This window comes from Squalius cephalus (assembly GCF_949319135.1).
Source record: "Squalius cephalus genome assembly, chromosome: 9".
Lineage (NCBI taxonomy): Eukaryota > Metazoa > Chordata > Actinopteri > Cypriniformes > Leuciscidae > Squalius > Squalius cephalus.
The window spans coordinates 35,768,171-35,785,046 of record NC_137130.1 but is presented as its reverse complement, the minus strand read 5'-3'; the positions used below and the strand labels follow the sequence as shown (position 1 = coordinate 35,785,046).

Here is a 16,876-nt window from a genome sequence, read left to right as displayed (position 1 = left end):
TATAGACAACAACCTGGACATATTGTTCTTAACAGAAACTTAGATAAACAAAATTATGGACTCTGTTTTAACACCATTACTCCCCCTGGGTACGGACTGTTTGATTCTCGTCGACTTTTGGGTAGAGGCAGGGATATTATTGTGCTATACATGTCAACTAATACCCTTATTAGAGTATTAGTAGACTAACTCTTTATTTTGATGATTTCCCAACAGACAGTCTAATGACTACAAGTAACTTTGCAACTACATGTCAACTTAATCTAACCCTAACAGTCTATTAATACTCTACTGACACTCTAATGAGAGTAAGTTGACATGTAGGTGCAACGTTACTTATAGTCAACAGAATGTGTTAATGTGTTAAAATTTATGTGCTTTCCTCTCCTGATAGTTCCCATGATAGTGTGACAAGTTTTTCAGGTGGCCTGACTTCAAATTTTGTGCAACCTGATTTTGCCTCACTTGTTACAGTTGTTTCAGGCATGAAAGCTACTACTTGCATACTTGATCCCCTTCCTACTGGTTTAAGTCTTTTTTGAGCATTTGTGCCCAGCAGTGCTTAACACAATCAACAAATCCTTAAGTGTTGTCCAAGCTGCATTAAAAATTGCTGCTGTTGCTCTTCCATTTTAGCAACCTCAATCTGATTTTCAAAAATTTCATAGCACTGAAACGGCCCTGGTTAAAGTTACTAACTAACTATTTTTGGCCTCTGATGCTGGATCTCCTACTATTCATATTCTTTTGGACATTAGTGCTGCTTTTGACACCAAAGATCATACTCTTTTACTTAATTGCCTTGAACCCGGTACCGTCTTAAACTGGTTTAGATCTTATTTTACCGGACCCAGACAGTTTGTTGCTTTAGGGGAACACAGTTCTGATATTGTTACTGGCATCCCCCAAGGCTCAATTTTAGGAACCTTACATTTTAGTCTTTATTTATTCCCACTTGGTCAACTCTTACACATTTTAGGCATTAAGTATCACTTTTAAGCTGATGACACACAAATCTATATTCACTGTAAACATGCAGAGTGAGGCTGACTCATTGCTCTTCTCTGAGATAAAATCGTGGATGGCAAATTTTTTTCTGTTTAAACGGTGATAAGACTGAAGTCGTGCTTATTGGTTCTCCTCATCAGCTCAGTAGTCCTATTGTCATTGATGGTTCTGCATTCGAGTTTCAGAAAAAGAATCTAGGAGTGATCTTTGATTCCTCATTGACATCTGACCCTCATGTACTGAACATTGTTGAGACTTTTTTTTTTTATTGCACACCATGCTATCCTTTTCAGCTGCAGAAATGTGAATTAACATATTTGTTTTCTCTCGCATTGATTATTGTAATGCGCTTCTTACAGTACGTTAAAAATTCTGAAACCAGAATTTTAACTAGGACCAAACCTCAAGATCATATTACACCTGTTTTGAAGTCACAACACTGGCTACACAGTCAGCCCCAGAGTATTTATCTCAACTTTTAACTCCTTATTTTCCTTTTTTTTTGGTTGTCCACCAGACACGATTACATTCCATGGGTGACAGAGCTTTTTCTACAGCTGCTCCCAGGTAGTGGAACCAAATTCCAGTTGCAATTCGGGAGGCACAGTCTCTTGGAATTTTTAAAACCCTTTTTAAAAAATTTTTTTTTTTAAATTAGCTTATTGTTGATTGTGGTAATCATTGCTGGTTTCTTAACCCACCTTTGCTTTTTTGTGTGATTTATTGTGTATTTCTGTTTATTCTTTATTTGTATTTTCTTCTACTGTAAAGTGCTTTGAGAAGCTCCTTTAAAGATGCTATAGTAAATAAAGTTATTATTATTATTGTTTGCATGACATATGGACTTACTAAATCCTTGTCTTGAACAAAATACGCAATCTGATATTCATTACAATGTATATCTTTTATTTTTAATACATTCAAATTTCATTTACGTCTTTTAAATTGTCAAGAGATTTAAAGTGCCGTTTCTGAAGAGTGCGCATGTGCGTACGTGCTCTAGTACGTAAGAACGAGCCTATGATTGAATCTGGAAATAAAGCAAAATAACTGAGAAAAATTATATTTAGACTCCAGATGCCATGTCCGTAATTTAGTCATGGGGCATGGCTAGCTATGCATCGTACTATGGTAGTTAAGCAGCGAGTTGTACGGGAAACGGACCCCTGGTTATATCTCTTAAGCCTAATAGTAAATGTTTTATGATCAGTAGGATAACCATATTCATCCGCACAGTCACGCAGAGCCGAAGAACAACCCAAACAATGTTCTTACCCCCAATAGGGCAAACAGTTAGGCTACCTTTAAATAAACTGATAATTGATGACTTTTTGAGACATTAGTACTGAAATATTTTAATGTAAATCTGCTCTGAAACAATGCCTGTTTTGAGAAGCCCTATATAAATAAAATAAATTGACTTGACATGACTTAGAAAGGAAAAATAACCCTTCTCAAATTGCTGCAACTAAACTGAAAGCTCTCAGTTGTCTAAAATGCATGTGCTCACCCTCATGTCATTCCAAACCGTGGGTGTTTTTCTCAAAAGTATCATTAGCTAACTATGGTCACAAGTTCCGTCGTTACCAATATAGCTGAACGATTTGCCGTTTCCCAAAACCCAAAATAGTTCCCAAAATAGTTGGAACATAGTGGTTGGAACTACAGATCTCAAGCTGTCGTTAGAAGCATTTATTGTAAAAATGACATGTTGAGCGTATAGGATTTGATAGTACAATTCCTTAGAATAATCTGCACTTTCTTAACATCTTGAGTGGGGGGTAGGGGTAATCACTTCATTGGGGTCATCAGGTGGGCACCCTCCTTCCTTAGTGTTTCATTGATAGGCCCACGACACCTCCAAAGGGCTCAACAGCGACACCTGGCATCCCAGGTGTGCTTCCATCTGCATTTACCCCTCTTGGTCATTTTGTAGCCCATTTGGGATTCTTCTGTTTTAGCCACAGCCAGTTGCTGCTTTGCTCAGAAGTCTCTGACAGTGACCTGACAGCTTGTCGGAAGGTCTGCAATCTGAATTGCAGGCACCACAGTTTCAGCTTGCCAGGAAGCAAGGTATTGTTTATTGTTGCGTTGTACCATCGCCCTAAGCTCTTGACATTTCCAACACTGTCGGAATGGGTGTTTCATCAATGTGGAATCTCTGGTCTACAAATTTCCCTCTGACTATGGGTATGCTTCTGGATTTGCTGGGTTTTAACTTCATCCATGCATGTTTGGTACATGCAATGGTTGAGGTCAATGGTCATGTCTTCCATGTAGGCACGAACTGGAGGTAGCCACTGTCCAGACTGCAGACATTATCCTCCTACAACCCATTTGGAAGCTTGAATGATCAATTCCATTGCCATGGTAAAGGATAGGGGGGAGATGGTACAACCAGCCATTATTCCCACTTCCAATGATTGCTATGATGTTGTGTATTCTGTTGTTGTAAGGCAGAATTGCAAATCTTTGAAGTAGTTTCTGACCAGGTGTGTAATGGTCGTTGGCCCATGGAAGAACTCAAAGGCTGGCCCAGGAATAAGATCTTCCTTCCCTTTTTGCAGTCTGGATTTGATGCCATATCATGCTTGTGTGTTCTAAGCATTCCGAGAAGCCTGGTATACCAGCTTTCTGTATCGTCACATCAATCAAGTTGTTCTGTTTCAGGTATGTTATCATCCTTTGAGCAACAATGCTAAAGAAGATCTTCTACATTCAAGAGATTGATTTGTCAGAATTGGTTGATGTTCAAGGCATCCTTCTTGAGGACCAGCCTGCCGCATTACAAACTTCTTGAAGGGAGACCCCAAAAATTAAGGCCTTAGAGGCCGCAATACTCCTAGTGGAATGAGCTCTAATGGCCAAAAGGTGATGGCTGACCAGAAGCTTCATAGGCAAGAGAGATAGCCTCAACTATCCACTTGTTAACAGTCTATTCATATGCAGGGAGCCCTTTCCTAGGTGACCCAAAACAGACAAACAGGTGATCAGACTTCCTCCACAGGTGGACATCAGTATCCAATGCTCTGACTGGACAAACAAGGTTCAGCTTTCCTGGTCATGACTCTTAAAAAAGGAGGAGGACAGAATGCCTGCAGAATGGTAGGCTGCGGTACGTTGGTCAGAACTTTCGGAATGTAGCCCGGCTTAGGGTAAAGGAAAGCGTTGACCATCAGTGGTGTGAATTCAAGGCATGAGGGGGATACCAAAAGGGCCTGAAGATCTCCTGTTCTCTTTAGTGAAGAAATGGTCAGAAGGAACACCATTTTTAGGGTCAGAAACTTCTCTGAGACCGAGTCAAGAGGCTTGAAGGGAGCCGTAGATAAACCTTCTAAGAGCAGCGCCAAGTCCCAAGCTGGAACTCAGGTGCGAACTGCAGGCCTCAGCCTCAAAGTGCCATAAAGGAAACGTGTTATCAAAGGGTCTCTCCCAACAGATAATACCTCCAAGGGGACATGGTAATCTGCTATGGCTGCTACATACACCTTTAATGTGGATGAAAATAACCCTGCAGAAAAACGATCTTTAAGGAACTCTAGTATTGAACCCACGGGGCAATTAACGGGATCCCAATGTCGTTGTGGTGAGCAGGACGAGGGCCGTGGGAGAACGGCGCGAGGCCAGTGGCGTGATTAATAATGAGCATCACCTGCGTGATGCACCATTCTCGTATCTCTCACGGAGGAGTGGAAGCATAAAAGGAGGAGTGACGAAGGTGAAGGACGAGAGAGGCCAAGCCTGGATTTTATTTGATGTTTGGTTTCTGTTTTATGTGGCAGCAGTCGTCCGTGAGGGACTTTACTTGCCTTTACTTTAGTTTTGTATTTGTTAATTTTACGTTTATTAAAGTCTTTGAATGTTCGCCGGTTCCTGCCTCATCCTTCCCATAACATATAACCTTGATACAGTCATATAGTACACCAAGAAGTAAAAACATTCCACTTCAGGGCATATAGTTTCCTAGTGGATGGAGTTCTGGAGTGAAATATGGTCTCTACAACCTCGGTCGAGAGATCAGAGTCAATGAATTGGGCACCCTCAGAGGCTAAATCCACAGGTTCCAAAATTCTGGTTGAGGATGGAGGATCACTCCTCCCTTCTGAGATAGAAGGCCCCTCCTGACCGGAATCTCCAGGGGAGAGCCGTCGAGGAGGGATACTATGTCCAAGAACCAAATCCGGCTCGGCCAGTATGGTGCTACTAGCAGTAAACTGATTCCGTCCCGGTGGACCTTCTCCAGAACTGGGAGCAAAGCAATCTGGGGAAAAGTGTACAGATGCAGCCTCGGCCATGTCTGTATCATTGCGTCCACTCCCAGCAGGGCTGGATATGTGATAGAGAACCACAGTGGACAGTGCATCGTGTTCTGAGATGCAAACAGATCCACTTCTGCTTGGCCATAAACCTCCCATATATGCTCCACCACCTCGGGGGGAAATCTCCATTCTGATGTCCCAGAATATAAACTGCTCTCAGGGAGAGCATCTTCCCTAGGGACCACAAGAGAATCTTGTGCGCCAGTTTGCATAGTGGACCCTAGTAGTTATTTATGTACTAGACCACCGATGTGTTGTCTGTAAGGACAAGCACATGGTGGCCTTTCAGGTCCGGGAGGAAGTGCCTCTGGGAAAACCCCTTGATCTTGAGCCACCACTGCAGGGGCCTCATGTACAGCAGGCCGAAAGGTATGGACGCAGCTGCCATCAGACCCAACAGTCTCTGAAACTGTTTTACAGTGAGTGACTGGCCTAGCTTTAAATCCTTTACTACTGAGAGGATCGTGGTGACATGAGCAGGCGAAAGCACGACCCGCATCGTCACTGAATCCCATATAACACCAAGAAAGGTGATCATCTGTACTGGGGAAAGCACAATTTTCTTGGCATTCAGTCTCAATCCCAGCTTTTTTTTTATATGAGCGAGAACGACATCTCGAAGTCAAATTGCCAACTGTTCTGACTCTGCTAGGATAAGCCAGTCATCTATATAGTTCAGAATGTGTATGCCCTGCAGTCTGAGAGGCGCCAGAGCTGCATCTACGCATTTCATGAACTTGCGGGGTGATAAAGCTATACTGAATGGAAGAACCCGATAGTGGTAAGCTTTGCCCCCCGAAAGCAAACCTTAGGAACTTCCTGTCTTTTGGAAGGGTGGGGACATGGATGTATGCATCCTTTAGATGTATCGTAACAAACCAATCCTCGGATCTGATTTGAGTCACGATCTGCTTCAACGTTAACCCCCTGAGGTCGGCGCGATAGGCTAGTTTTTTTCCTTATCAGTGAAAACAGATAAATAAAATAAAATATTACTTTTTATCTTATATGCTTGTGTTATACATCAATCGATCCTGTTAAGTGTGTATTATTTTTGTGTATACTCACAATAAAAACAAAGTGTTGTGCTTTTCGCCAAATAAAGAAAAATAAACATGATGCGAGTTCTGCCTTCTCTCTGTCAGTGTAGTCCATTCTGAAACGCGTCCGAAAATGAACCATAACTCAGCGAATACTCAGTCAAACAGACATACAGACACACAGGCATGAAGCTTGAATTCTCTTCTTTTAAATGAAGTAATTTATATAAAAAAATAATATTCTCATCTTGTGAAATCTGCATTAAAAGAGAGCGATTCCAGTCGAGCTAATTAGAGCTCATTCAGATGTAATGTGACCCCGCCCACGGAGAGCGCGCGCTATTCAAATGCAAATGTCTGAGGCAATCCACGCAAACTGTGAACGCCCACATCAGCTCGAGAAAACACATCAGATCATTGTACTTGTTTACACAGTCTCGCAGCGCTGTGAGGAATAATACTATAATGGAAAATTTACCTCAGAAGTACGAGGAGCAACAGATCCGAGGCTGTGGAATAATGTAGTAAGTTTTTTTTTCATTCTCAAGTGCTGCGCGTATCTGTGCATGAATGAATGAATGAACGGCAGAGATGCCGCTGTTTACCACAACTGGCAAAAGACGGTTTAAATTTGAATCGTTTCTGTCTGTGAATGTTTCGCTTTTAGCAAACTGTATTGCTATAGGCTACTGAGTAAAAATCGAGCGAAATATGTTGAAATAAAATGTATTTGTATAAGCAACGTATTAAACTGCAAATTAACATTTATATTTCTTATAATAAAAACGAAAGTTACTATGTTACAGACATATGAAAGACAACATTTCATTGATTAGTTTTGGATAGATTATACATTTTTACTGTAAAATATCTGCCACCTCAAATAAGCTTTTGTTTGCCAATTTTTGCTCATATGTTAAATATAGTATGTTTTGTCAAAAATAATCAAATAATATGTTATAGTGTTTATTCCAATGTAGCCTAGGCTATATTCAAGTAATGAATCCTTAACTTTGAAATATGTATGATAAAATGTATACTTTAGTTTTTACAAAGAAAGATTACACTTGAATTGTTGTTGTAATTGTAACCTTTTTAATAAAAAAAAAAAAATACAAGGTAGATGTAAACAAACTAATAAAAGGTAAATATAAAAAATGGATGACATCCATTAGTCAAAAGTCTTATTGACACATATTTAGAATGTGTTTTATGGCCTTATTTCAGAAACTTTAGTTTTTAGTTTTTTCAATAACCAAAACATTATTCTCTCAAAAATACAAACATGTACATGCATGGTGCTCACATATGATGGTAGCCCTGTTTGTGCTATATAGAGTGAATTTACACCTTTGCCATTAATATGTTTATAAGCAACTGAAAAAAGCAAAAATGTCAGGGCATGTCAGAACATCTCAAGGACCCCAAAAACACCTTAGACCCCAGAGGGTTAACATCTTGAACTTGAGTTTCTTGACAGAACGATTTAGAAGACAAAGGTCTAATAAAGGATGCAAACCTCCATCCTTTTTGGGAACAATGACATACCGGCTGTAAAACCCAGAGTCTCTGTCGGGTGGAGGGACCGGTTCTATAGCTTCCTTTGCTAAAAGAGATTTCACTTCTTGTTCCATCACCAGAGCCTGTTCTGGATGTACTACTGTGAGTAACACCCCGTTGTATCGTGGTAGACGAGAACCAAACTGGATTCTGTAACCTTTTTCTACAATCTGCAGGGACCCATTGAGATATGTTTGGCAGAGTCCTCCATTCTGCCAGATAATCTACCAAGGGAAGAAGCCTCTCGGGGCTGGCCTCTGATGCAGTTAGAGTAGCCACTTCGGTGACCTGAAGCATACTGGCAGGAAACAACCGATTTGACTGATTTTCGACTGTCCTTAGTCATACGCCAGCATCCATCTCCGTGAACGCGCGTCGACCGCTACCGGAAGCCAGTTATTTTCGTTTATAAAGTTTTAAATATGTATATTTTTACGACAAAACCGCACAGATTACCCTCAGAAGGCCTTCGTTTATCCCCCTGGAGCCGGATGGATTACTTTTGTGGACTTGAAGGAGGTGGACCCCATAACTTCACATTATAACCACTGAAAGATCTAAGACATTTTCTAAAATAACTGAAAATGTGTTCGTCTGAAAAAAGATTGACATATGCATCTCGAACGGCTTGAGGGTGAGTAAATCATGGGTTAAATATCATTTTTGGCCCCAGTGTAGTGGGGTGTTTAATGTACACTTGACCCCAGTGTACCTGTGTAAAGAACATGTAGATCTAGCAACAACAAAAAAACTGTCAGTGTGTCTAAGTCTGTGCGTTTATGTGTGAATATTCTCAATCAGAGCCACAATGGTGAAAAATCTGTTTTTTGAGCCCTAGGCTTGGTGAGCCCAAAGATTGAACAGGGCACATTTTACTCACACTTCCTTTAGCTTTGAGCAGCCAAATGGCTCCATACAAACAACATAAAAGTTTTCGCTGTCTGAGGTTTCAAAATCCTCACCACTTTTCTTTGCAACTGATCTGACTGACCTGCCCTTCTTTAAAACTCCATCAGTTCCTTTTTTACATTTTTTTTTTTAACACTGGCCAGGACATATATCTGTCTTTTTTTCCCACTGTTTAGGTATTATGTAAAATTATTAAAATATAAACTGTTCTTAGTTGTATGTAAGAGGGTGGTTGTAAGATAATATGTGAATATATAAAAAAAATAATAATAATAAAAAAAAACACTCTCTGCTTAAGGCAATCACTTTTGTATATTTATTGTAAATCAATTTATATTTAATTCAGACAGAAGACAGTGTTTTTTTTTTTTTTTTAAAGTTTTAATTTTTAAGTATTTTTATTTATTTATTTTATTTACCAGTTTTATAGTGGCAAAAGTTTTCATTTTTTTATTAAAGAATTTGTACTAAGTAGTTTTTCTATTTGTCTCAGGGCTGCCTTGCTTCATTACACACGACTGCCAGTCATGTATGTAATGACTGCAGTCAGCTTAAATTACATTTGTTATATAAAATTAATAAATAAATCAATTTCAAGGTTGACAATTAATTCAGAGAGATTTTTTTCTTCTAGACCTATTAAATTGTCTATGGCAGTCAAGTAGGTAGTACCGAGAGTCGATCTTGATCTTAATCGAATCGTGAGGTAGCCTATCAAAAAATTCCCACCCCTAATAAGTTATATGGTTTTATTTGCAAAAGTTTAAGTACTAAACAAAATACAGTTTTGGTAAATAAACAAATCATATACAGTAGGATAAAGGATCTGGAAGGAATTGGATAAACACTGAAATGATCACTCCAAGTTTATCCCTGATTGGTGGAGATGGTGATGTTACAACTCTCCCCATGTTACAATCACACCCTCCCACGTTTTAAGTTATTAACTGTCACATAAATTCGAAGACTGTGAGTATAGTTTTAATAAAGATTTTTTAGTCTCGAATATAATATATAGCAATTAACAAATTACATTAAAAATGAATTATGTGTCTCCTTAAAAGGGATAGTTCACCCAAAAATCTAAATGCTGTCATCATTTACTCACCCTCAACTTGTAAAACCAAACCTGTATGAGTTTCCTCCTTCTGCCAAACACAAAAGAAGACATTTTGAAGAATGTTGGTAACCAGACAGTTGATGGGCCCCATTGACTTGGTGCCCCAACTTTTTGGTTACAAACATTCCTCAAAATATATTATTTTGTGTTCAGCAGAAGAAAGAAGCTCATACAGGTTTGGAACAACTTGAGAGTAATGAATGTTACCCTCAAACAGCGAGAGCAAGCAAGAAGCGAGGCGATTTTGTTTCCATCAAAGACTTTTTGCAGATTGAGGCTTAAACGGTTTACAATAGTAAGACATTATAGTTATTTTGCGTCTAGCAGAGATTATACGATACGTATTAGCGATCTTATCATATGGTGTTAAGAGCATTATTTTTCACACATTTTTTTAACAATGATCTGAACATGTCATAAGATTCTACCGATGTCACAATTGATAAATTATTAATAGGTTACAATAAATGAACAAACTGGTTAGAACTGTGAAAAGAATTATTTGAACAAAATGGCTAGATGGGTTGATGATGGCTCACTGAATTCAAGCTGTTGTATTATCTGATGAAAAACTGGCGAGGGCGCCAGAGGACGCGCAAACGGTTTAGTGCGCGTCCCGGTCACGCGCGCTCTCTCAGCTTGAAGTGGATAACTTAACCTCGCCTTACAGAGCCGCTCACGCCCACACCTTAACACTTGATTTGAGAGCACACACTATAGTTCCAGGATCACATATTAAAACGGATTAATACTTTCCTATTTTACAGCGTTTTTAGAGATATTGTGAGAAATAAGTACACAGTGAAATAGCCTACCCTTTTGGATATCAGATTTATTTTTTACACTGTAATTATACATGTAAGTACTGCGTAATATTAGTTAACTACATGTATTTACTATAGGGTTTTGATTAGGGCTTGGTTTGGTTTAGGGTTAGTTGCATGTAATTTTGCATAATTTATAGTAATTACTACATGTAACATAGCCTATGTCACAATGACGCTGTAAAATAAAGTGTTACCCAGATTTATTTTTGTGTATAGGCATGACCAACGAGATTGGCAATCTAGATTGGCATTGATCATAATTATAATCTCTATACAGTTTTAAGATCTGCATATTATAAATATGTAGCAATAAACAGTAGCCTAAAGATTACATGATTCCATTTCCCAATATATACAAAACAAATAAAAGGGTTTTCCCCCGTCTTATTACATACTTTTGATTCAGTCTTTCATACCATGAATTTTAAACATGGGTTTAATAAACGAAAACATTTGTTAGTCTTACAGGTTTTTGTGTTAAATTATCAATCACTTGACATTTGAAAATAGCCTATCTCGTGATTTCAGCATGAAACGTAAAACGAGAACGTCTGCTAATAACAAAATAATAAATCATTCTACCAATAAACGATTCAAAAATAGTATGTAATAATATGGATGAGATTTGCAAACGTTTGGGTCATCTATCTCCCACAAATATAGGCTATAAGAAATCCGCAGCGTTTAAATAATGCCACAAAATTGAATGTCTCCATATCGTTATTTGGTAACGAACAACAATATTCGCAACGGGATCTTCTAATTGGATGCAAAAAATCTTTAACTAATGCCTCTCATTCGAAAACGTCTGTTGTGAAATAATCGACAGAGAAAGAAAAAAGAAACAGAGCTCAGAGAGAGAGAGAGAGAGAGAGGGAGAGGGAGTGGGAGAGCCAGAACAGAAGGAAGGAACAATAGAGAATCAAAGCATAATGATATTCCTAAATGAAGAGGGAAATGTTGCCGCGCTCATTTTATTAATCAGACTGTCAATTTCACCCCAGAGGCCAACCCCAGGAGCCATCTAAAACAGAGTCCGATCAGAAGCTGCTCTCCTCACTTCTCCTCTCTCTCTCCACCTGGATATACGCGTCTGGCCGATCAAGGGCCGACTCTATCAACCGATGACAGTCTCTCTCCTATTTATTTGCTTATAAACCTGTTACAATAAATGATCATTCGAACCGCGTCACGCGCACCTTTAACGACGAAGGCGCAAACCACTTTTTGATGAATGACTTTCTGGACCAGAGAGGATGCGCGGGTCATTTTGAGCAGTCATTCGTTGCCCGCACTGGCATTCCTCTGTTTTTTGCTTCCAGCTCATAAAGGTGTTATATTATTTAGAGGCGGCAGCTGAGCTGAATGCGGATTAGATCCGCCACCAGTCATCGGAGCACCAGCCCTGGGACTTTGGATTTCTTTTTTTTTTTTTTTATCTGCACGACTTCATGATGGAGAGGATAAGAAAAGAGATGATTCTGATGGAAAGGGGACTACACAGTCCAGTGGCGGGAAAGAGGCTCTCCAACCTCACTGACTCTGCCGGGAACGCGGTGCTTGAGGCCCTGGAAAACTCTCCGCACGCCGGTCGCCTCAGCCCGAGAATACACGGCGGGCTCGGGGATATTCCCAGCAAAGGCAAGTTCGAGATAGACAGCTTGTTTGGAAACCACCACAACGACAATACCTCCTCCACTGAAGTGTCGTCCTCCGAAAGCAGGAAGAAAATAAACCTGTATCCTGAAGTTTCTCCTGACTCCGACATGAACAGTGATGTGGAAGTGGGATGCCCGTCTCACCGCTCGCCGGGCAGCATCAGCCAACACAAGGAAAACCACAGCAAAGGTAAACAATCCGCATGGAAACTTTCAGCTTGTGCTTTATTCATTCGTTCAAATGCTAATTTGAGTGGATATTACAAAGTTTGGAAGGTGCAGCTCTAATTGAAATTCCATTTGATGTGTGTGTTTATATTTGATTTCATACACTCTTAAAAATAAAGGCTCCAAAAAGGTGCCATAGAAGAACCATTTCGGTTCCACCAAAGAACATTTATTAAAATAACCATTTTTTTAATTAGTGTGAAGAACGTTTTAATAATATAAATAACACTTTTCCACCATCCTTTTGTAGAATGGAAATATTCCAATCTTCTTTATGGAACCATTAAAGAACCTCTGTCTGCGTTGCCCTTTTTATTACCTGAATTAATCTGTGATTGCACTGTATACATTTTGCAATGTTAAAATGATGCGTTTGAATTGTTTGATACGTTAGTCTTTAATTGTGTATTCTCTATTTTTGGTTTAAAATAATTGCGCGCTGCATCTATGTGACAAATACATTTAAATGTATTCCCAACAAGTCCCCGTTGAACTGAATAGCTACATTTTATAAATAAATCACAGGTCATATTTGTATATTTTATTTTAACGTGCAAATGAGTGTGATAAAAGAAACCATAAATGTATACCTTTCTCTTTTATTTCTTCCATTATCCGATTTAGGTTTTTCGGACAGTAATTCAGGGGCCTCCAATTCGAGTTCGTCTCTCTCGAATCTGAACGGTAATTCCATGGGAAACTCCAGCTCGAGCTCGGACCAAGTGAGGAGGTATCGGACTGCGTTTACCCGGGAACAGATTGGGAGATTGGAGAAAGAATTTTACAGGGAAAACTACGTGTCAAGACCCAGAAGATGTGAACTGGCCGCAGCATTAAATCTACCCGAAACAACGATAAAGGTATATGGTCATCATGATTTGGTTCACCTCTTCCAGAGCAGATCGAATATGTTCCTGCTAATTCATAATGTTTTTAAAATGTTCAGCTATATTTTGCAGCACAGAGGTTCAGGAGTAGATTATTACACAAACAAAAACACGCAATTGTATATGTCCGCGTTTTAATGCAAATGTTTACAAAAAGATATACTGTTAAACATACATTAGACCATATGTAATGAGATATTTTTATTTTGTCTGATGCAGAAGCAAGCCTTTTTCAGCTTATCCAAAGTGGTTGCATTTACAGAATTACTTGCGTAATTGATTGCGTAAATTCTTCTCTGATGAAAAAGCTTTAACCAATATTATTTCATATGCTTATGTCCAGAGGTTATTTGCCAGTTAAACTGCACTAGTGTTTAATTGTTCTCTTATTGCAACAGCTCATCCCTAATTGTTACCTGTGTGTTTCTGTGTAGGTGTGGTTTCAGAATCGACGAATGAAGGACAAGCGGCAGCGGCTCGCCATGTCCTGGCCACATCCCGCGGATCCCAGTTTCTACACCTATATGATGACGCACGCGGCCGCCACCGGAAGTCTGCCTTACCCTTTCCATTCCCACATGCCACTACACTATTACCCCCATGTCGGTGTCACGGCAGCAGCTGCTGCGGCGGCCGCGTCAGGAGCCGCGTCTTCACCTTTCGCTACCTCTATTCGCCCCCTCGATACTTTCCGTGCGCTTTCTCACCCATACTCGCGCCCGGAGCTGCTGTGTAGTTTCCGTCACCCAGGACTGTACCAGTCTCCCGCGGGTCTGAACAGCTCCGCGGCGGCGTCAGCGGCGGCTGCGGCTGCGGCGGCTGCGGCTGCGGCGGTCGGTGCGCCTTCAGCGGCGGGTCCGTGCTCGTGTCTCAGCTGCCACAGCAGTCAGGCTGCCAGCGCGCTCGGCTCCAGGAGCTCCAGCTCCGACTTCACCTGCACTGCGAGCGGTCAGAGGTCCGAGAGCGGATTCCTGCCATACTCGGCCGCGGTTCTCAGCAAAACTTCGGTGCCCTCACCGGACCAGAGAGAGGAGAGCGCGCTCAATAGATAGCTTAGTACTGGCATACACTCTTTTATTTGAAGGACATGTAATTATTTGTATTAAATTGATATTATTTTTAAATGTACACTCTAAAAACTGCTGGGTTGTTTCAACACACAACTTTGGGTCAAATGGACAAACCCAGCCGTTGAGTTAAATTTTTAAATGAAAGTTTTTAACCCAACGTTTGGGTATTTATAGTCATATTTGACTCAAAATTGGGTTAAAACAACCCAGCATTTTTAGAGTGTATAGGGACAGCATTTCCATTCCAATAACGCTCAGAAGAATTATAAAGATATATTTAAAATAAGGCCTTCAGAACACACTGTATTACAACATAAGCAAATTTACACTAACACTTAATTTTACTTTTAATTTCTCGTTTTCAATTATTATTATTAGAACTGCACACTCTTAAAAATAAAGGTTCCAAATGGGTGTTTTAGCATCAGTGCCATAGAAGAAACATTTTCGGTTCCCCGAGGAACCTTTCAGTCAACAGTTCTTAAAAGAACCTTTTTTTGCTCTAAAAATCTGAATATAAACAACCTTTCGTGGAATCGATTCCAATAAAGCATCGATTCCAATAAAGAACCTTTGTTTTTTTTTTAAGAGTGTATGCAAATATTATTTTGTTTTAGATCGTGCAGTAAAGAGAATATATACACTGGTTGTGCCACTTTAGCATCGGTTAAGGGACCAGGCGCGAGATAATGATGCTACTCTGAAAGTGTTGCTGCTCGAGGGACTCTCTCCCTGATAGGAGTGTGTCGCATAAAATCTGCACTACTGCTACAATGTCAATTCTGCTGTTAATAATGTGAAGATAATGACGAAAATTGCCAATCATGTACCTTGATGGACCTCCTTTGAATGTGGAAATGTAAGAAAGTTCCCGTTCTGAGACTCGCTGTCAGAGCATAACAACCCGCTGTGGGAAGTCATTAGACAAGATAGATAAAAGACCTTGAGCATTACGCATTGTTCTCGGTGTGTAGATTGTACAGTATTAAACGTGGTATTCGTTACCTGAGAATTTTTTTTTATTTATAAAAAAAAAAAAAAAAAAAAAAAAGAAAGAGAGAAAAAAAGAAAAGATCCCCTTTCCACCGAGTCCTATTTCCAATCTTCTTATTGGAAGGTTGTCCGGCCTGGGCAGGCTTTTCTCTCAGAGATGTTCCGCTGATGCGAGCAGTCTCATTAAATCCAAACCGAAATTTCCATAATACTCCCAGTAGAGACTCTTCACTCACAATATAATGGGATTATCCACACAACCCCAAACTTCAGACAAATTGCTCATGCATTTCTGTCTGCATACATATTTTTTTGTCACTGTGCGCAATTCTGCCTCATATAAAACCACGTTTTAAAAATAACAAAATAGCACTTGTACAGATCAAACGGTGAGATATTTTGCCATAACACGAATAGTCACGTTTGTATTAAACCAAAATGTTGACTGCCATCCGAAATTATTAACGGCATAGATAGGCCTACCCTTTTACATTTTTCAAAAAATAGAATTTATTTTGTTGACTGTTTATTTAATGTTAGGATTACGCAATTGTTTTAGGTACTCAAAACAATCTGACATGGAACAAATCGAAAGCGAAGAATTATTAGGCCTCAAATGATGTTGCAAACCAAAATGATCAGACTCATTGTAAATAAAGCATATTACATTGCTGTTACATTTCCAAATGGAAGAAGATTAAAAAAAAAAGGTTAGCGAGTTGTTTCGCGGGGCTGTTTGCCGTCTGTTCAATAAGTGACAATACTAAAATCCCAGTGTTTTGCTCCTCTCCCAAGGGATTTGCCGTGATACACGACTCTGTACATTAGCCTACGTGACTGTATTTTACATATTGCCGACTGTATGAATTTTCATATTTTCACTTGAGAAAAATGTGCAATATAAAAATGTATATTATGTTATTTATTGATGGTGTTGTTCTTGGAAAATAAATATTTAAAACGCAAATTTTTAATATCGTTATTATCATTGTGCACGTAGCAAATTAAATCAACGGAACGCACCAAAGTCGTGCAAATTCGAAATCGAATGATGTGGCCTATGACGTTTCATTCACTTCGAATTCTGATTTAGGTTTTTTTTTTTTTTTCTGTCTAATTCTAAACAATAATGAACACACGCAAATTCAATTTATTAAGTAGCTACATTTTGAAAATGTGTTTATAATTCAACTGATGTATTTTCATCTTGCTTTTAAAATCAATATTTCAATGAAAAAGAAAAAAATATCCAATATG

The 16,876-nt window shown here is 39.4% G+C and overlaps 1 protein-coding gene across 1 annotated transcript; it reads left to right on the top strand.

Annotated features, from left to right (window-relative positions):
* Positions 1-12,234: 12,234 nt before the first annotated feature.
* evx2 (even-skipped homeobox 2) lies at positions 12,235-14,608 on the top strand (the record flags this gene model as incomplete). Its single annotated transcript, XM_079881687.1, has 3 exons — positions 12,235-12,631; positions 13,294-13,529; positions 13,991-14,608. 3 exons carry the CDS (start codon positions 12,235-12,237, stop codon positions 14,606-14,608), a joined length of 1,251 nt encoding a protein of 416 aa, XP_079737813.1.
* Positions 14,609-16,876: the final 2,268 nt, after the last annotated feature.